The sequence below is a fragment of the Macrobrachium nipponense genome, chromosome 1, assembly GCF_015104395.2.
Source record: "Macrobrachium nipponense isolate FS-2020 chromosome 1, ASM1510439v2, whole genome shotgun sequence".
Lineage (NCBI taxonomy): Eukaryota > Metazoa > Arthropoda > Malacostraca > Decapoda > Palaemonidae > Macrobrachium > Macrobrachium nipponense.
The window spans coordinates 24871715-24893619 of NC_087200.1; the positions used below are offsets into that span (position 1 = coordinate 24871715).

General features: G+C 36.4%; 1 protein-coding gene across 1 annotated transcript in view; it reads left to right on the top strand.

Moving 5' to 3' along the window:
- Positions 1-21905, top strand: part of LOC135219172 (protein piccolo-like) — a 478963-nt gene that overhangs the window by 327187 nt on the left and 129871 nt on the right. The window contains 1 exon segment of the mRNA XM_064255706.1: positions 12908-12956. Coding sequence (XP_064111776.1) covers positions 12908-12956 — 49 coding nt within the window.

Genomic DNA, 21905 nt, shown 5'->3' on the forward strand with positions numbered 1-21905 from the left:
CTGCATGTGTCTGATTTGTGTGTTCCCAGGTGTCTGGGCGAAGGTTATTAGTGTCCTTGCTCTAGTTAAAGTTTGCCGACGCAGATGCAACACTTTTGTTGGTACTCCCGGAATAATGGAGAACTAATCAAGAAACTAAATCGCCGTGTGATTTCGACCATAGAAACCGCTAATTAACTACAACCGTTCGAAAAGTGTCCCTTCCGCTTTCCCGAGAGAGAGAGAGAGAGAGAGAGAGAGAGAGAGAGAGAGAGAGAGAGAGAGAGGCTTCGTAAGTTAAGCTTGTATGTGAGCAAGCAGTACGTGTGCGTACATTATAATTATTTTCCTTGATAGGGGGTTCTAGGATTCGGGGCAGCAGAAGAGAAGCAGCAGCAGCAGCAGCAGCAGCAGGAGAGGAGACGAGGCAGCAGAGGCAGAGGCAGTAGTAGCAGAAGCAGACGTTTCATTTCGTTGATTTCCTGGGCTGAAATTAGCCGAAGGGTTCGTGTTGCAGTTTCTTGTCATTACCGTTGCAAATAAGTCGTGCTTTGCGCTGCACAGACGCTAATAAATATATAATTACCAGTCTTAATTAGCTCAGCATGCATTATGACCAACTTCTTGATTGGCGGGGATTTTTTAAGCCTGAATCCGAGGCTTACACACGTGAGAGAGAGAGAGAGAGAGAGAGAGAGAGAGAGAGAGAGAGAGAGAGAGAAGGGGGAAGGGGGTGCTCTCTATCCTTCTTTTCTTGCGAACATTCATATCCATAAAGGCACAGATGAGAATTTAGGTTCATTTGACAAGGTGATTGAATTTGTAACGACGATGTTGTTCAGTATTTGGTTTGTCGGGTTAACGATGAGTAGTGACCTAATTTATGTATTTTTCAATAATAGCGTTGTTGACCTCTCGGTCATGTTCAGGAAAACAAAATGCCCAACAACGACAAAAATATCTCTTATGATTTGATTATTCCATTGGTAACGTCGCTAGAGTTTTTTGAAGGCTTCATCATTCGGGTTCATGCATATTAGACTGATTGATTGAGAATTTAATATTTTTTTTTTGTATTTCTCTATTTACAATAAGGAACACAATAGAAGTGAATGCAACGTAGGCCTGATGAATTACTTCATGGTGTCCATACTCCATTTTGAATTTTGGATTGTCATAGACAGAGGGAGGTAGGTGTTATGGCGAACGAGGGAAATTGATATAGACTCGTTTATATATATATATATATATATATATATATATATATATAATAATATATATATATATATATATATATATATAATGAGAATCTTGGAGGGAGAGATGGAATTGTGTCTCTTAAAGGGAGGGGCTACCGAGTTTCCTTCCTTCCTTCCTACTATCCTCTTCCTCCCTCTCTCCTCTTCCTACTTTGGCCCTGTGGCGGGAGGAGGAATAGAGGGAGGAAGGAGGGAGTAGGGAGCTAGAAGGGAGATTGTTGAATGGGCATTGTTCCTAAAAGGATTTGCAATTACGACCTCCGGAAGGGCCAATTTAGTTCGCCGCCATCATGTAACTAGGCCGAGAGAAAACGCCTGCGCGCGCTAAATAAATGATTGGATTTTCATTAAAAATTGATGAGTCATTGTGCGTTCATCTGTCCGACTCGCGCGCATATAAAATATTAAAATTAATCTGGGCGTAAGACAAGTGGTTGTACTGAGAGGGGAAAAGAGAGAGAGAGAGAGAGAGAGAGAGAGAGAGAGAGAGAGAGAGAGAGAGAGAGAGAGAGAGAACTAAATAAGGAATTGTTATGAAAAGTATCAAAAACTCTTAATGTTATGCACAGTCACTTCGTGTATAGACATACATACATACATACATACATCATATATATATATATATATATATATATATATATATATATATATATATATATATATATATATATGTGTGTGTGTGTGTGTGTGTGTGTGTGTGTGTGTGTGTGTACGTATATGTATGTATGGTGTATAACAATGTTTGTGCTTGAATGAATCTGAATTGTTATTTATAAATTTGTAAGTTTAAATTTTGTGTTTATATATATATATATATATATATATATATAGTATATAATATCAATAATATTTAATATATGCACACACATGCACACATGCAAACAATTTCAAGAGAAATATGTGGAGGAGAGGAAATGGGAAAATGTAGGGAAGAGGGGTAGAGAGAGAGAGAGTGAGAGAAAGAGAGGATAGAGGGAAAAGCGAATGGATCCGAGGGGTATGAAGAGGGCGAAGTAAAAGTTGTAGGATAGGAGGGGAAGTTATGAGGAGACAGAGAGAGAGAGAGAGAGAGAGAAGGTGAGGGGAGAACAGTGGGGTTCCAAGGATACAGAGAAAAGACGAAATAGTCAAGGAACAGAATGAAAGAATACCGCGATTAAAAAAAAAGGAGTGGAATAATAATAAAAAAGGCGAGAAGAGAGAGGATGAGGCGATTTCAAATTTCCTACGTTTTATTTTTCATGGGTTATGAAAGACCGTCATTTCTTGGGTTTTATTTATTGTTTGTTTTGTCTTAGATTGTTTGAATGGTTGGGACATTGGGTTTATACTGGGTTTCCCTTCAGGGCAAATTTCCCCTTCCTTCCGGTCATCTTGAATCTCAAACATTTAGAGGCTCGACATGGCTTCCTCCTACACACACACACCACACACACACACACACAAACCGATTGATTAATTTGTCTGACTTTTCTTTTTAACAATCCTCAGACTAAAATGCATGCCAACAATTGATTTTTTTATTATTTAGTTAATTATGCATTCGAATGTTTATTGGATTGTCCCCTTTTTTTGTCGTTTTTTGTTTTTTTAATAAAATATCTAAAACAAATTGTGCCCTTGTTTTGCTCTAGGTTTATAATTATAAAATAAATTGTCATCCGTTGTTTATAATCCCCTCCCTGTTATTTCTGTTGTTTATATACTTATTTGTTTGATCTTTTTTTTTTGCAGTGGTGAATGTATATTACTTTAGAGCCTTTTAATCTAATTGAGCCGCGTTAAAAAGAATAGAAACGGCAATTAAGAATAAAACAGAGGGGGAATTCGAAGCTAATCTAAAATGCGGAGAATTAATCTTAATTGACCGAAGAACTTCATTAAATACGGAAATGTAGATATTTTCTGTTGAATCGTTTCAGAGCAGACATTTTTCCTGTCGGGTGAAATCTACTTTTTTCGGGATTTTCTTTTAACTTTATTCAGTTTACGTTGGAGAAGTATAATTAATATAATATATATATATATAATATTATATTATACTATATATAATTATTATATATAATATGTATTTGTATGTTATTATGTATGTATGTAATATATTTATATATGTATAATAATATTGATGTATGTTTATGTATTGGTATTATTATATATATTATATAATATATATATATATATATATATAATATATATATTAATGTATCATCCTTGCTTAAAGGAACATGCAAAACTTCATACATGATTAAGGCATCAACAGCATCTTTTGTAACAACTGTTTACCGACGAATCAAATACTGTTACAGTATTATTGGGAAGGACAACCCAGAATCTTCAAAGGGAAGATCGTGGAATTTTGGTTAACAGAACGATCATCTACTCTATGGAGGATCGTAGCATCTTTGCTACGATCATACGATATCATTTGAGTTCATATCATCTGGAATGTGAGGACTACAGTATATGAAGAAGAACGATATTAAATAGTATTTTATTGATAAGGAACTCTTAGCTATTGGTGTGAATAATCACAAAATTCCTTAAGAAATAAACCGTAAGTCTGTCGAGTTCTGGTTGTTGATGTCACTTTGTACTTGTATTTGTCATATATCAAAGGTGATGTATTTATTAATTAGCAAGATGTTTGATTTGTTTTCACCATAGCATGATTAAATGTATGAAAAAAGTCACTTTTATTATAAAACCAATAACACGTAACGAATGTAGGAACTTCCATTTTAAAACTATAGAAACTAGATTAGATATTTAAATGTTACTTCTCCCTTAGTTTAAAAATATAGTCAGTGCAATTATTAGGTATTCTGTTTTTAACTTGGAGGATCTTCGTCCCAGAGCCTTTTTAATTAAAGAATGAGGACTCTGTCATAATAAGATTTTACGTTGCCTTGTTGTGACAAGGTTTTTTGTATCTCGTATTATGATAAGTTAATTCGAGAAACTATTTTCCCCTCGCTTGAGAGAGAGGGATCTCTCTCTCTCTCTCTCTCTCTCTCTCTCTCTCTTCTTTCTCATCCTCCTCTCGTTCCTCCTCTCTCTCCTCAAACGAAGTCGCAGTATTTTTTGTGGTAGTTTTTTTACATTGAAAAATTTGAAGGAGTTTATTGGAAGGATTTTATGAGGACAGGTTATGGATTTTTTTATGCTGAAATTTATTTTTATATATAGAGTTAATGCGTTTCCTAAACGTCCTGAAATTCAGTTCACACCACCCACAGAGAGATCGCTTTGTGTGATTCTAGTTGCTGCTATTGTCAATTATTTTATTTACTCCTGTGCGGTTTCACAGTATTGTATGAAGACTACTGGTCAATTGTTAACCATGATATCTCCATGTTTATTGATAATATAATAAAAGAGACTTAGTATTGTATTGCGTCATCAGCCATTAGTGAGGCAGTGTCAACCTTGCTTGCTTTAAATAACTGATGACTTTCGATCACTTCTGCTCTCAGTCCTCGTCATAATTATATCGTCCTGGACTATTTTCTTGAACAAATACGTTACTTTTGTGAGTGCAAAGAGTCCTAACGGATAATAAGGTAATAATTCAGGATATCATTGAAGTTGGTTGTTTTTTAACCGAAAGCCAAGGAGTCAGTACAATGTTAACCCCACTCCTGTGACCTGGTCTCCTGCCTTAGAGAAATATATATTTTTTTTCTTCTGCTTTTCATTCACTTTTGCGTCCCTCAGTATCCCCTCTTTTTAAAGCTCTGGCACATACTTCCTCCACAATCATAGAAATTCCTTTTTTTATGAAGTAGGGGATCTGCTGCTACTCACGCCTGGATCCCTTGGTATTTGTTTCTGGACCAAATTCCCTTTTCTGGAAAGACAATTAAAGAAGATTTCTGGTTTTGGGTTTTGCCGTGTAATTGGTCCTACCTCGGTGTTACTTTGTTTTATAGGTATTTAAAGTCTTGAAGAGTTGGTGTGGTAGTTTAGTTGACGCTTGTCAACTGTCATACGTTATCTTAGGTATATCTGATACCCAAAGGAATTATATATGGCTAGTCCTTCCACCCAGAGCATACATCGGACGACTAATACCTTTTGGAATTTGCATTATAATAATATATATATATAGATATATTATATATATATATCATATATATATTATATATCTATTATATCTATATATATATATATATGATATGTGGTGTGTTGTGTGTGTGTGTATATTGTGTAACTATATATATATAAATATATAGTAATAAATATATATATATATATATATAACTAAATATAATATATTATTACACACATTATATAATATATAATTACATATTATAGTATATATATAATATATACTATAGTTTGTATAGATATATAATATGATAATATGTCATATCAAATTAACCGTTGATTCATATACATACAATCGAGCTGACAAAAATGGTCCTTTCATATCTAATTATTTCCGCCCTGCTTCGGAATGTAATTATTTTCCGTATATATTAACCGAAGGGGAATTTCTTATCGACTAAAAAATTCCTCTTCTGTTAACATTATTTATGAAATATATGAATTCCCGGAGGTACAAGCGAATTAGTTGTAGTAAAGGATATTTGTAGCTCGATATATTTATATATATATAGTTATATATATATATAGAATATATTTATATGTATATATATATAATATATATAATATCATATATTTGTTGGTGTGTTTGTTTTGTTGTGAACCAACAAGGCACCAAAAGATTCTGAGGCTTGTGAAATAGAAAAGATCAAGACCAGTGTGGTTTGTTTTGTCTTGAGTTTGCCAGTTGGTCCTTGGGGGGGGGGGAAGGGGGCCGGGCCCCCTGGTTGAGGTTTGAGGGAAGAAGAGTACGCAAGTGGAATATTTGGGAGATGGGGTAATCAGGAGGATAGGAGGAGAAGGGATGTGGTTGGGGGAGCGGTTGAACGTGGGAGGGGGGGGGGGGGGAAGGAGTTTATTGGGCCTTGTCGGATTACCTTTCAACTCAAAATTCTCAATTTAAATTTTAATTAATGATATCCGGGATTTTATGATGACGCTCAATTCCAAATTTTTAATTTTTGTAGGTTGGCGTTCCCGGTCTCTTCCGTTCCATTTATCTTGGATAAGGGGAAATATTGCGCTGGTCGGCCAGAAAAACGCAAGAGGAAAAAAGTTTTTATAATTTATGTTGCTATTAATATCTATAGTATTATATATTATATAATATATATATATTATATATATATATATGTATATATATTTTATCTAATATATATGTATATATCTTTTATCACCATCACCCTGAATAGCCTTGTGGGTAAGCGCTTCACTATACGTCCCTGGAATTTCCTGTTTCCGGTGGCTCGAGGCCCAGTGCATGAGGCTGTAGAATTTTTTTATAAAAAAAAAGAAATATATTATTCCTTTCAAGTTAACATAATATAGAAATTATAAGCCCAATGAGCCGAACCGAACTTCTTATCCAAAAAAACGAAATTCCTTTCAGTTTAACATATATGAAATTATATTAAATTCCGAGGTAGGGCGAATTAGAATCAAATGCAAAACATTTGTAGTTTAATATATATATATATATATATAGTATATATATATAAGATATATATATACATAAATATATATATAATATAGTATATATACAGTATAATAATATACATTACATATTATATATATAATATAATATATATATATAATATAATATATATATATATAGTATAATATATACCACGACTCAGTCAAATGCCATAGATGGCACAGTAGGAACCATAATTTATTGTCGGCTACCCCATTTGCAGTTAACTTCGGCTACTGTAACCGCCACTTTCAAGTGTGCTCCTCCGAGTGAGATCGCTGTAATGGTCAAAATATTATTCCTAACGTTAAATTTAATTTATTATGCATTCATTTTTTAGCGTCTCCCCTTCAAGGGTTCCAGTGTCTTTTATTTGTTCGTCTCCGTTACACGTATGCTTTTTTTTTTTTTTTTTTTTTTTTTTTTTCTTTTTTTTTTAGCTTGAAAGTTTCGCTTGTCACTTTTGGACTCCCTCGATGTTTTCCTCGTTTGTTTCATTCCTGTTTTAATAATATATAATAGGTAATTACACCTCCCTTTTATTTCAACCCCCTCATTCACTTCCCTCCTTTTCCTCCCTTTTGGCTCCCTCCCCGCCCTCCCATTGGCCACCAATTAATTAATTAATTGATCGATACGGTGGAGTTATTCGTATTATTAAGGCCCAATTATGATAAATTGCCATCTCCGGCCCAGCCCACCTTCCCTTCTGCCGTAATGTGAGAGTAAGGTGGTGTGAATTATAAATGTTATATAGTAAGTACGATTACCTCACTGAGGGAAAACTTTTACTCGACTAATTTCGAAGTGAGGGAAGAGGATAGAAGGAAGGTCGAGAGACGCAAGAATGGGAGTCGTGTGGAATGTATGGGAGGGGGGAGGGGAGGGGGGAGGGGAAGGGGTGTGATACAGTATGTTCAGTACATTTGTCTCCGTACGTAAGTAACCACGTTTTGAGGGGTTGAGATATATATATATATATATATATATATTATATATATATATATATATATATATATATATGTGTGTGTGTGTGTGTGTGTGTGTGTGTGTGTGTGTGTGTGCTGTATGTGTGTTTCATTTAACACCCAATTCGCTCCACCCCGGAAATAATATCGAAGGGGAATTATAACTGATAAGTGATGGTCACCAGATGGAGTCGAGCCACTGACGAGAAATCTCAATGACATATATGCGTGTGTTTATGTGTATATGCATACTTGATAACTAAGTCTTTTCTGCAATGTGGTTGTGGCTAAAACTAAAGTGCATAACATTGTTCAGTATCTTATTCATACTAGAATGCTAGATAATAGGTAACTGACTCCGCCTATGAGAAAACGCTCGTAGGGTCGGCGGCTTCGAACGCCTAACAGATGACTCCTCGGCATTGCTTTGTTACCTCCCCTCTGACACATAATGCGCCACTCACCTCTTACATCGTAGGTGATGTTATTTTGGTGTAATCTGTATGACTGAATGGCGACAAAGTTATTTATTTATGTACATATTTATATATATGTTTGTGTGTGTATATATATTCGTATTATGATATATTATATATATATATATGTATATATATATATATATATATATATATATATATAACAAATATATATATATATGTAATTATAAAGTACCGGATGCGTATTTCTGCGATTTATGATTTTCAGTCTCTTAGATCTTTTACCTCATATCTATTTTCTCACTTCCATTATTTATTTTGATTCCTGTATCCCCCGCTCTCCCCTATCCCTTCGTGTGAAGTCCCCGGACATTGTATCTCATGTTTAAGAACACAACCCCCAACCCCTTACAAACCCCACCATTTCCTTGTTTATTTCCCTTTCCTTCTACTTCTCCTCCTCGTCCTCCTCCTCCTCCTCCTCCTCCTCCTCCAGGAGCTGCTGGAGGTACCCCTTATAGGTCCAGACCCTCGGCAAAACATCAAAATGAAGGGTGACGTCGTGGACATGGTGTATGATCGTGGCATACACTATGCATCGAGAGTCTTACGTCATGGACGTGCGTCAGAGAGAGAGAGAGAGAGAGAGAGAGAGAGAAGGGAGATTTGGGGGGACAGGTGTCTTGGAACCTCAAGATCCCCTTAATTATTAGTAAAGAGATTTTGGCTTAACCCCAAATGGATTATTGGGAATTTTATCATCCCATATTGGTCGCCTTAGTCTATTCATTGGTTCGTTTTCTCCGTTGTCAGAGATATTGTATTGTTTTTGTTGTTATTATTATTGTTATTATTATTGTATCATTTGTAAGTCGCACGTCATGTCCTCTTGTGTATTGTAATTGTCAAAAAATCTCACGGTGACATTTACAATTACAGGACAAATATTAATGCATTCCTGGTGGAAATGCAAACGCCCGATTGGTTAAGCGGAAGTATACTGTTTATAAACCCGAATCTTATAAAGTGAGTGACATTATTCATGTTGCCTGCTCCGTCTGTAAACCTTTTAAATGTTTATAGGAGCTCATCTGAGGCTTCGCTTTGTCGATAGATTGATTTCTATGTCAGAACTGACAGACTTCAAGACTTAGTCTTGATACTATCTGGCACGTCTTGGTAGGCAGTGTGATAATGGAAGCATTTTCAGACTTTCATCATATTTAAAGGGAGTAAAATGTTAAATGTCGTTCTTCAGTAGTTAGTATTAGTTTGTATGTACTTCCATGGAGAGAGTGCGAGAGAGCAAGAAAGGGAGAGAGAGACAGAGAGGGTCGGCCAGCGGTGCTGTGGTCAATGATTGATAGTCTTTGCCATCTAGCGCTCCTGCAACATTCACAAGCAAGTATAAATGTCAGCATGAAAGTTCTATAGGGTAATCGTAGACCGCTCATAAAATTGTCAGCCTTGCAATACATATGGCATCATCACCTCCCCCAGGCATGCTGCACGATGCCTTCGCCTTTCTCGTTCCTTTCTTGAGAGAGAGAGAGAGAGAGAGAGAGAGAGAGAGAGAGAGAGAGAGAGAGAGAGAGAGAGAGAGAGAGTCGACCTTAGTGGAGACTTGTGGATACCGAGAAATTTTGTCATGGTTGTCAGGAGATAGGTTGAAGAAAGTATATTATGTAATCCACAAGGAATGACTGAGAGGTTACTTTGTCTAAATCATTGCAATAGTCATTGAGACATTTTACTTATTAGTTAAGTTATTCATTGTTATCCCAGTAGGTATAAAGGATATTAAAGAATGTATATCGATCAAGCGAGCGAGTAATATCCATCAACTGGGATTTAACATCTCGGACATAAGAGGAAATCATATTGTCATTGTAATGTCCCCTGATCTCTCATTATATTATTTTATATTACTTCTTTTTTTATCTGAATGAGGAAATCGTGCCAATATACCTTTTCCCTAAATGCGGAAGATGTTGCCCATTACTATTCAGTTATAAATGTTCCAGGTGTTTTTTTTTTTTTTAACCAGCAATTATACGCGTTTATGAGTCTTTTAAAATCCAGTGACAGATGTTCATTTATTCAAGATGGAGGAAAAACTAATTTCACCCGGTGTGATAAATAATGGAATTTATGATCGCGAAATGAAGCAGGACAGTAATGCCTGCCATATTTAAAACCCGATTGAATATGGGTATATTGATGCGAGGATGCCGCCAACGAGAAAAGTTTGATTATGGCTGATGATCGGAATAATATTCCAATAAGCATTCATTGTGCTAAATTCCTTTCGGGATTATGATTCGCCATAGACCTGCGTCACAGACCTGCGCATTATATGCAAGATATGATTCTGACCATTCTCTCTCTCTCTCTGTCCCTCTCTCTCTCCTTCCCCCTTCTCCGTCATACTCGCCCCACCATGCTCTCCAAATAAAATGCAGCTTCCGTCGGAGCAAATCTTCTCCTCCCCCCCCCACCCGCCCATTCCCGCGTGGCGCCATTTCCCGATCGCGACTTAGTTGCTTATCTGCATATTGTATCTTGCCAGGTTTATAGTTATAGGAAACATTGGCTATAGACCACCGGCATGTCAAAAGTAAATTAAAAAGCATAAAGCTGCATGTGTGTGCATACATTATGTTGCGGCCATGTAATGAGGTCAAGTTTGGGGTCAACATGAATCGGAGAACAAATATCCTCTTAAAACTTGATCGCTGAAGAAGAAGAAGAAGAAGGAGGAGAGGGGAGGGGGGTGCCCCCAGAGCATGGACATATCATGATCTGACCTCCTTCGCCTCCGCCCCTGTGCCCCCTACTCTTTCCCGCTTTCCAAGTGACTTGTGCCCAACCGTACTATCTTGGATAAATATCATTGGAGGATTGAATTTATAGTTTTATCTTCATTTCTTGATTACGAAAAGATCATGTATTTTTTTTTTAGTTTGTTATTTTCTCATTATTTATGGTCTTATTTATTTCTATGTATGCGTGCGTATGTGTGCTATATCTGCAATTCTTTTGTTTTCAGTCTTTTAAGTACCTTTCCCTTCATAAACCTTAAGAAAATGAATAAATAAAGCCTGTCGTTAAAAGTTGATGAAAATACAGGCTTAATCTTCTCGTTCCTTTTTCCAGTAATTAAGCTGAAGAAGATGAAAATGAATAAAAGGTAAGACATTGCTGAATAAATTTTCTTCACAGAGATATCCTTCAATCCATGTTCATATTTCCCTCAATAAAAAACGAGTTTGGTATATAGTTAAAGTATTCAATGAAGTATATATTTTTTTTTTACATCTTGTTTTAAAGCGACATCATCCCAACGGAGAGTTGCGCATGCGTGTACGATTGCACTAATATTCAACTTAGTCAAGTGACGCCCTACTCTAGCGGCGATAAATATACCGGAAAATTTTTCATTCTTGAAAAATGAGTGTGGTATATTCTCAGGAAAATAAGTCTTCCTTTCTACAAGTTAGGTGAATTTAGCATTCTTGAAGAGGAGGTGGTTGGTTTCCATTATATCGACTCTGCTAATACTGTAATGCTGAACCTGTTCCTCAGGTTGACAGGGAGCTTAAAATAAGACTGCCGGGATTGGGTCTGAAACATTAATAGAGTTACAAGGAATCAAACATTCTCTCTCTCTCTCTCTTCTCTCTCTCTCTCTCTCTCTCTCTCTGTTGAATTATTTGTCAGTGATTGTTAAAGTGATCTCAGGAGAGGTCTGTGACGAAGGTGAATAACCCAGACATCATTGTAGGTCATTTCCATCACCATAATCATAATCATCACAATCATCTCTAATTTGATGTGATAGTTCTTTTTCTGGAAGGTGTGTGTTGATGTTCTCCTCCCAAGGTTTCGTGACGCTTCGGGGTCTTCGTATTTAGATCCAAATTGAATATAAAGAAACCTCTTTGTTAAGGATATGGAAAAATAATGTTGATTTTAATGGATTAAGATGCGTTTTTGTTTAGAATGTTGAAAATTTATATGTTAATGCGTTAAGAACCGATTTTCTTAAGTATATGATAAGATGTTGTTGATCTTAATGTATTAAGAACTGTATATGTTTAATATATGGAAAAAATGATATTGATGTTAATGAACCAAGAACCGTATTTGTTTAGGATGTGGAAAAATGATGTTGACATTTGCGAATTAACACCCGTTTTTCTTTAGAATATATTAGAATAATGATGTTTGTGTTAATGAATCAAGAATCGTATTTGTTTAGAACATGGAAAAAGGAATTTAAAGCTTACAATGCAGTTTTTTTTTAAAGTATGAAATCTAAGTAAACATAAACAAATATAATTTTACAGTTCATGATTTAAGTTTATTTTTGTGAACCAGTATGTTCAGATACATCTCAATTTAGGTTCTTGATAAAGACCAATTTATCGTATTCATTCTCATCCTCATGTATTTAGTTCGTTGTTCTTTAAATTAGCGTGAATTTTAAGGGAGCGTATATATAAATCATTTTATTTCCGTCAGTATAACAAGTAGCATTTAACACTTTTTTTTATCCAAAATAGTTAATGTACTAGGTTGTAACTCATTTTAGTCTTCCTCCTTTACGTGTATGTTTGTGTGTGTGTGTTCAGTTTTGGAAATAATCATAGCAGTTTTTAATGTTTTATTTTTTGTCTCTTCCAGGCAAAACTCCTGGAGTCGTCGCACCACTGGATGGGAACTTCTATGGCTGGTAAGTACGACTTCATTTCTTCAGTCGTCCAATCAGTGATGATAATGATAATTTAAACAGAAGAAGAATTTTACGTTCAAGTTCCTCTCGTGGCTTTCCGTCATCATTCCTATTAATTTCATAGTTTTATTGCAACTTCTAAACTTTCCAACTTCATTTCGATCAATTTGACTTTCGGACAGAATAGTGTGAGAAAAATGAAACGCTCCTTTTCATTATTTCTTACTGAGCGTCATTCTCTTTTCTTCAGAAGTAATCTTTTCAGTGAGTCGTTAAAAATAAGCGTTACTCTTTTAAAAGTAACCTTAATTGGCGATGTATCGTGGCCCTAATTGGACGACTGGGAATGAATAATTAAGCAATTTAGTCATTAGGGTCACCCAAGATATGTCGTTAAGAGGGACATAATTGTCCTACCTAACGGATATATATACATATATATATAATATATATATATATATATATATATATATATATATATACTATATATATATATATATATTTATATATATATATATATATATATATATATATATATTATATATATATATTAAAAAATTTTGGATGGCATCTCCTTGACTCATTATTTACGATTTTCCTTTGTATATACCTGCATCTCTCTCACACTTTGACTTCCTGTTTTTTTTTTTCTCCCCCTGAATATTTTTTTCTTAGGTTTTAGATTCTGCAAAGGTTTATTTTTTTGGTCCCTCATATTTGGATGAGTTTTATTTTTTCTTACCCGCCCAGTTTTCCGATTTGATCTAATACTGACGCTTCTCCGGTGTTACGGGACGAAACAGCCTACCCGTTGAGTGTTGTTTTGTTGTTGTTATTGTTTTCTCATCAATGTCGCTGACTGGTGTGTTTAAAAAACTCCCCCACTCCCTACCCCCCACCCCCCGAAAATCACATACACGACATCATCGTCTCGCTGCGCGGGATACCTCATCTCCCCCCTTCCTCCCCCCCCCCCCCCCCCCCCCCGGGGTGGGGGGCGGAAGTTAAATTTAGCCCGTGGCGTTGTCTTGACATTTATCGAGGTGAAGTTATTTGGAAAGGACAGGAAACTTCCAATAGAATCTGGTTGATAACTGGAACGTGGAATTTATGCTAACATGCATATTTGCATAAGAACGGCAAGAACACCCTCATATAAATATAGCATATATATATATATATATATAGTTTTACTGGCGTATTTATCTTACAGTACAATTAGATTACAATAGTAAAATCAATTATGTATAAAGACATATAAGAAGATATTGTATGTAACGTGTCCTTCCTTTGCACTCATACTTTTTATCCTCAATCAGACAGTTTGTATATCTATTTATAATACGAAGCCTTAGGACGAGTCCACGAAAGTATCTTGCTGTAGAATGAGAGCTATTTTCTCCGAGCGAGATCTGGAAGTGTTTCGATTGATAACAAAATTATTGGTAGACTTGATTTTGGGTGACCATGACATTTCTACGGTATTAAATCCCTGTGACATTACAGTACCTTTGTTATACTTACTCCCGGTCATTTATTCATTTTGTTCACATCTTGACTTTGGCGGCTTCTCTCTCTCTCTCTCTCCCCGTTTAACTCAATTGTATTTTCATTCGTTTTCTATGTATTTGTCGTGCGTACGTATTATCGAGGCCTTTCATTTGTTATTTGTTATTCGGTAGTTTTCGTGTCCGGTCTTGAGTCAGCCTTACGTCTTAATTTCCTGTTCTGTTTTGTTTGTGTATATATTTTATTGCGTTGAAATAATCAGTTTATCTTTTATGGAAACTTTTTTTTTTCTGGGATGTTAAACTTAAATAATGCGGATTTTTACTGGTTAAAGCTTGCTGTTTAGAATTTCATGACTGCTCTTCCACTTGAATATTGGGATGAAATTATCAAAATTACGATTTACACATATTTCCATTGTGTATATATATATATACATACATATATGTAAAGGTATACAGTGTAAGTATATATATATATATATATATATATATATATATATATATATATATATATATATATATATATATATATATATACACTGTATATCTTAACATATATGATGAGGTCTCAAGTGACGACGCAAAAGCACAAGAAGAAGAAGAGAAGAAAGGAGAGAAACCAGAAGAAGAAGGAGCCCAGTCATGTGTATGTGTGACTGTTGAATTCCGGAATGTATATTATAAACGCCAGCGTCGGAAATTATCTAAATTGTTTATACTTCTTAACTTCTCACTTAACACTGCCACATACACACACTATTTCTTGTCTTCTGTTTTGTTTACTTGGACGTAAACTAAACCCGTCTTGGGTGTTTATATTTGCGCTCTAGATTCTAATACATCATTAATCAGCCTGAATCGTTACGTGTTTATTGATGGCGCTGAAAAACGCCAAGGAGAGAGAGAGAGAGAGAGAGAGAGAGAGAGAGAGAGAGAGAGAGAGAGAGAGAGAGAGAGAGAGAGATAAAACTGCTCGCTGGGAAATATCTCAGAATGAATGGTGGTATTTGCGTGAGACGTTTTATTATTGTGAAATGATATGCAGAATTCGTGTCGAGGTATTTATTTTTATATTTTATAGATCTAGTTGTTTTTTTCTGTTCTAAATGTACATTGAGGTTTCTCTTTTTAACCCCCATCTTGTTTTTTTGCTGCTTCTGTGTTAGTCAATTTTGAATAGATTTTAAAAAACTGGTAACTATTAGAATTGCATGAATTCTGTCTGGTATAAATTAAAATTATTAATTCCATATTTATACATTATTTACAGCCAGCATAAAGTAAATATAGCAACTAACTTGGAAGAGCTTGCAATACCGTCTTTATATATATATATATCTATATATGTTATAATATATATATATATATATATATATACTATATATTATTATACTATATAGTTATATATATATATATCTATATATATTATACGAAATGACTAAGTATACCGAGACACTGATGAACACGTTTCCCCCATAAGCCAAGCCTTTTCCCCAATTTTCGCTTAAAAAACGACCCCATTTCCCCATTTTCCTCAAAAGCCGACCTCATTTCCCATTTTCCCCAATCGAATATATTCCCAAGTTTGGTCCTCGAACGACTCGGCAATCTGATCCCCCCCCCCCCCCCCCCCCCCCCCCACCCCCCCCCCCCCCCCCCCAGTCAATCATCACTGCAACTTAACGTATGACTCACACACTTTGAAGTACGAACTCCCCGAAGCATGATTTGGGAGGATTTACGATTCATTTGCATAATTATGTAGAGAAATTCTCTCAACTGTATTGTTTAGTGTAGAATTTGTTTGGTTTGACACCCCCTCCCTCTTTAACCCCCCTTCTCCTAACCCCTACCTCTACCCTGACCTCTGCCCTCCTCCCTACCCTTCCTACACCCATACCCCCATGAGTCACCCGTTGGGAAGTTGATTTATGATGCGGGATTTGAAGTTCGCCGTCATTTATATGGTGCAGCCGATGCAGGGAATTGCTTTTTATATACTCCTCTCGGTTCACTGGCTGGTTGCAAGGTTTTGTGACACGGCCCTTTTTCGGGTTGAGTTTGAGTTCGATTGATTTGTGCCGAGCCTTTTTTTTTTTTTTTTCTTTTTTTTTTTTTTTTTTTTCTTTTTTTTTAAGAAAGGCAGGCAGCATGTTGATTAGTGTTTTCACCATCTGATTATGATTTTTATAATGTTTTTCTTGTTAGCCCTAAAGTTGAAAAACGGGGTTTTTGATCAGATTTATAATCGCAATGATAGTAGTTTGATTGGTTTTTATTTTATGTGCGATGTGGGCGTTTCTCAATTGACGATTTTTCACGTTTAAACGTGTGTACTTTAGGTATTTTAGGAATTTATATTTACAATTGTGTTTATATATGTTTGTCACTTGCTGGAAGAATTGATTGATTTTTAGTAGTCAAAGTTTACCTAGGCGTTTGAACTCAGTATATTATGCCTTGGTCTAGTTCATAAGCACATTATATCAAAAAGAGCGTGGGGTAATTTGTATATAGTATAACGAAATATTCATTACTTATGATTTTTTCAGGGGGAATTTTCTTCTGATATCAAATTCCTTTTTACTTTCGTCTTAAATAATGTCCGTTACTCATTAATGATAACCAGCTTATATAAGCGTTATCTTCCTCGCCATCCCAACCTAATTTCCCATAAGGGTTATTTTTCCAATCGAAACGAACGCGTTGATATGCATTACGACCAGTTGTTACAAGCGTTATTTTCCCCTCCGTGAAAAGAAAGTATGCAGATCTATATTAATGATTTACATTCGGGCGTATGACTCACATACACATTATTGTCGATGTTTGTTTAATTGTCACCGGAATGACGCAGCACAATTTCCGACTTCCGACCAACATATAGAAGCAGATGGCATGTTAGGGCGTTAGCCATCTTGTTTTTGTTATAGTATAAATGTCGATATAGTGATGGGTGGACCGCCTATCGTCGGGTAAAAAAAAGAAATATAAAAAAGGAATGCCTGTATTTGCTGCGCGTCGCGCTGCGGTGATTAGCGCATACTTATAGATTCAATTTTATTAAAGAATATTTTAGATGCTAAATTATAGGGCGGCGGCGCCCTGAAACAGATTTGATTTATTTTAGGCACCTCATTTTTTTTTTTTCCTTTCTTTTTCAATAGATACGCGTGTGACGTTGTTAGTAAGCCTACTATAGTTGCAGATTGGAATTTTAATGACGCACAGGAAGGGAAGAGGTTTTACGTTAACAGATATCTAATTTTATCTTGTAAAAGCGTCTGATGATAAATATTACAACTTCACTTTTAGAGATAAGGAAACAGGATTCGTTACCAAAAACGGACTGTGAGTCAAATGCTTAGGAATGCAATTTTTTTTTTTTCAACGTTGCTTTGATTTGAATTGCCGTAACATTTTGTTTATGGAATGTGTTTTTTCATTTTCTGATATGAACTCAGGATTATCATACAGGCTTACTAAAAGGTAGCTTGTTTTGCCGAAGTTTATCGTTTCGTATCACCTTCGTATGTCCAAGTCAAAACACGTCTATATACTGTGTATGAGAGAGAGAGAGAGAGAGAGAGAGAGAGTATCGTTTTTTATTATATGGTTGGCAAAATGACCCAAGGCTGTCAGAAAGACCTATTTCACAGTACGTAAACAACACACAAGAAAGTATATAATATATATAGACACGTTCTTACACCTCCCCCTCCCTCCTCACTCCCCTCCTCCCCCTCCTTGTCATAAACTTCCCCTTTTCTGTCCTCTTAATTGCATGCAACAGCATTTGACCCGACACTTGTCAAGTAGCGTGTGTGTGTGTGTGTGTGTGTGTGCCTGTGCTCGTGTGCGTGTGTGTGTTGAAGTAAGGTGCGCTGGTGAAAAGGGGAAGGGGGATTGGTGGGTTGAGGGTCGGGGAGGGGGATGGGGGGGGGGGTGGGGGGGGTATTTGAGAGGAGGAGAGCGGATGTCAGTAAAGATTTATTAAGAGACTTAAGCCCAAACCTCAACTTAATGCTCAAGCGTTAGGGACATGCTTGTTGGAAATACTGATAGGGGAGTCAGAGGTGAGGAGAGGACGCGAGAAGGTCGAGAATTACATTAGGAGGAGGAGGAGGAGGAGGAGGAGGAGGAGGAGGAGGTGGTGGTGGTGGTGGTGGTGATGGTGGAACTTTTTTTTACAATGATTTGAAGGAAAGTGCGAGATCAAGGAATTCTCTCGGAGAGGGGGAAGTAAGATGTTAAATATTTCTGATGCTGTATAGTCCCGAATATTAATAACGTTTTGCTATTGGCTTTCGATATATATATATATATATATATATATATATATATATATATATATATATATATATATATTTATATATATATATATTTATATATATAAATTGTATATATATATATATATATATATATATACTATATACTGTGTATATACTTGTGTATATGTATGTATATGAGAAATTGTATGTGTTTGTTTCATCACAAAATTACATGTTCACTTTTAAAGGATTCAGGAATGGTTGTTTATGTTATCTGAACAGTCAAAGATGTAGTACATTATCATTAGGATATCTGAATTAAATTGGAATTATTTAATATTTGAATACATTATCCTCCACAGACAATGGTATAGACACGTTGAAAAAGAAGGCTGTATATGTAGAAATTAAGAAAAATATGCCTGAAAAATATGGGAGAAGCAGCGAAAGGCTTAGAAAATAGATCAGGGAAAATAAATAGTGAAAGGTGTTAAAAGCTGTGTGAGAAATAAGGGTAGAAAGGACAGTGTGATGAAGGGTGTGAAAGGAAAACTTAAGTGAAAAAGTGAAAGGTTTTTGAAGGGAAAATAAGAGGGAGACGGGGATTTGCTGTGAAGGTTAGAAAGGCGCAGAAGGAAAGAATAGCAAAGGATTTAATGGATAGTAAATGAGAATATAATGTTTTTTTTATTAACCTGGTTTTAAGTGGGGAAATAGTGGGAGGTTAGCAAAAGATTATAAATATATTTAGGAGGGCAAGAGAAAAGAGGAGAAACTGTGAGGACAATGAACTAACTTGAATTCCTCCTTTTTTTTTTTCTTTCTTTCTTTCTTTCTTTATTATTTAAGTTTTCTTGTTTCGTGTTAAAGGGCAGACGAGGCCTTTGTGTGATACCCGATGCAGTTTAGATTGCTGGGGGAGTTGTTGATGGTAAATATCTTAATCCCGGCAGGCGGCTCGTGATAATATTCTAAATACATTGCTGGCACAAGACAAGAAGAGGGTGGAGTCAGTCTCGATCTCATGATGGGTCAAGTTAGATTACGAATCACGGAAAGAGGCGCGGAAGAGTTAACGGGGATGAGGAAGGTATATATATATATATATATATATATATATAGATATATATATATATATATATATATACATATAACGTAATTATGTGTATTTATTTGTCTGAATGTATGTATGTATATTTGTGTGTAATTCCATTCCTTTTAAGACACGATAGAGCGAAAAAGACAGCGGAGTTTCTTCTATACTTATTTTGCGTGTTGAATGCAATGTATATTACATAATGATGTGACATTTTTATTCAACTTACTCTACATATATGTCATTGTATACGTGATCAAGACAGAACGTCTTATTTCCCGCGATATGTCTGAAAGAGGAGTTGGGGAATGGTAGGAGGAGGAGGAGGAGGAGGAGCAGGAGGAGTAGGGGTAGGAGTGAGTGGGCCTCGAAGTCATGTTCTAGGATTGGAGGTCTTCCTTTGTTCGGGTAATCAGCGCTGGTAATAAAACTCCTTATCACGTTGTGCTTATGAACGTTATATTATAATGGAGAGTGATAACCTATCGTGTGGCATATCAACATAGCAGACTTACACAATGGTTGTTGGCGACGTGGCCCAGGGACGTAACCATCGGGGGTCGGGGCAAGGCGAAAGGGCCCTTGGGCCGCCGGGTCGGAAGTGCGGTATTGCCTTGAGTCTCCGGTCGTGAGTTCATCGGATTATGCCCATAGGAAATTTCAGGAACCTGAGAGGGCTGGAGGGTGGATTGTTTTAGATACACATATACGTATGTGTCAGTTATGTGTAGGTATGTTGTTCCATGTGGTTTATGCGGTGGTTGAGTTTTCGTGTTCTTATTAATCGTTATGTATTTGTAGATTGTTTTCACTGTGAATAGGAGACAGTGATCGGCATTTGTCGGTATTGGCATTTAAATATATAGATTATCTTTGAAATTATGATGGCTTATAAATGGAGGACTCTGGACCAAAACCCAAGTGACTGAAATTCTCTCTCTCTCTCTCTCTCTCTCTCTCTCTCTCTCTCTCATTTTCCTCCGCGTGGAAACTAACCGAATTGCGATTGCTAATAGCGGCTTGCAATAACGAGCAGCCTTAAATCAAGTTGTGGTTATTTTCCTTCAGCCGCCAAATACAATGGAAGACCAGTAAAAGGCCATCGGCTATCCAGAAATATTATGGAGAGTCTCGCTCGCCTTTGAATTTTTACTGCTGCAGATGCGCTCCCATTGCGATTAAGGGACCCCCCCTCCCCCACCCCATTTCCTCCATCTACCACTATCCCGGGGGCCTGCTTTTGCAAACGGCCCCCCCTCACCCCTCCCTTCCCCTCATTTATAAGTGCAGAAGAATTTGGGGGGGAAGAGATTGGACAGGCGCGTTTTTTTTCTCTTTTTTTTATACTAAGCAATCACAAATACAAAAGGAAAGACAAAAGATTTTAGGCTGCGTTAAGATTTGTTTTTGCGCTGGAACCAATTTATTTTCAAGCTCTCTCTCTCTCTCTCTCTCTCTCTCTCTCTCTCTCTCTCTCATTTGTATTGTTCATGAGAGCCATTCAGGTTTGTAATTTCGGGCCATTTATTTCTTTCAGTACGTCTATTATTATATAACCATTACACCTGATATGAATGGATGAGCCCCTGACGACGATGAAGTGGGTTGCAATGCCTTTATCAAAATAATTAATCTTATAAATCCCCTACCCCTACTTCCCCTTCTCTACCCACCACCACATGTACCAGTCTCCCTTCTCCCTCCCCCCCCCCCCCCTCCAAATCTTCGCCTTCCTACCATCAAGTTAAAGGTTAATTCGTGTCATCGTCTAGGCCATCGTTATAATGATCATCACATTCGGTGTCATTATCGCCTCTTAACTACTTTTTTTTCTCTCTGGCCCACAAAAATCCGTCATCACCGCTTTTGCCCTTCACCGTCATTTCCTCTGTATTGTTGTTCCTTATAGGACTCCTGTAGGGGGGGCTCCTTTATATATATATATATATATATAATATTTCATTGTCTTCGGAGCCGGCAGCCGAGGCGTCGGTGAAACTCCCGCCAGGCCGTCCGTATGTTATCTTGGCTCTGTGGTGTAAACATCGTGACGTCACGGCATGTTAGGCGT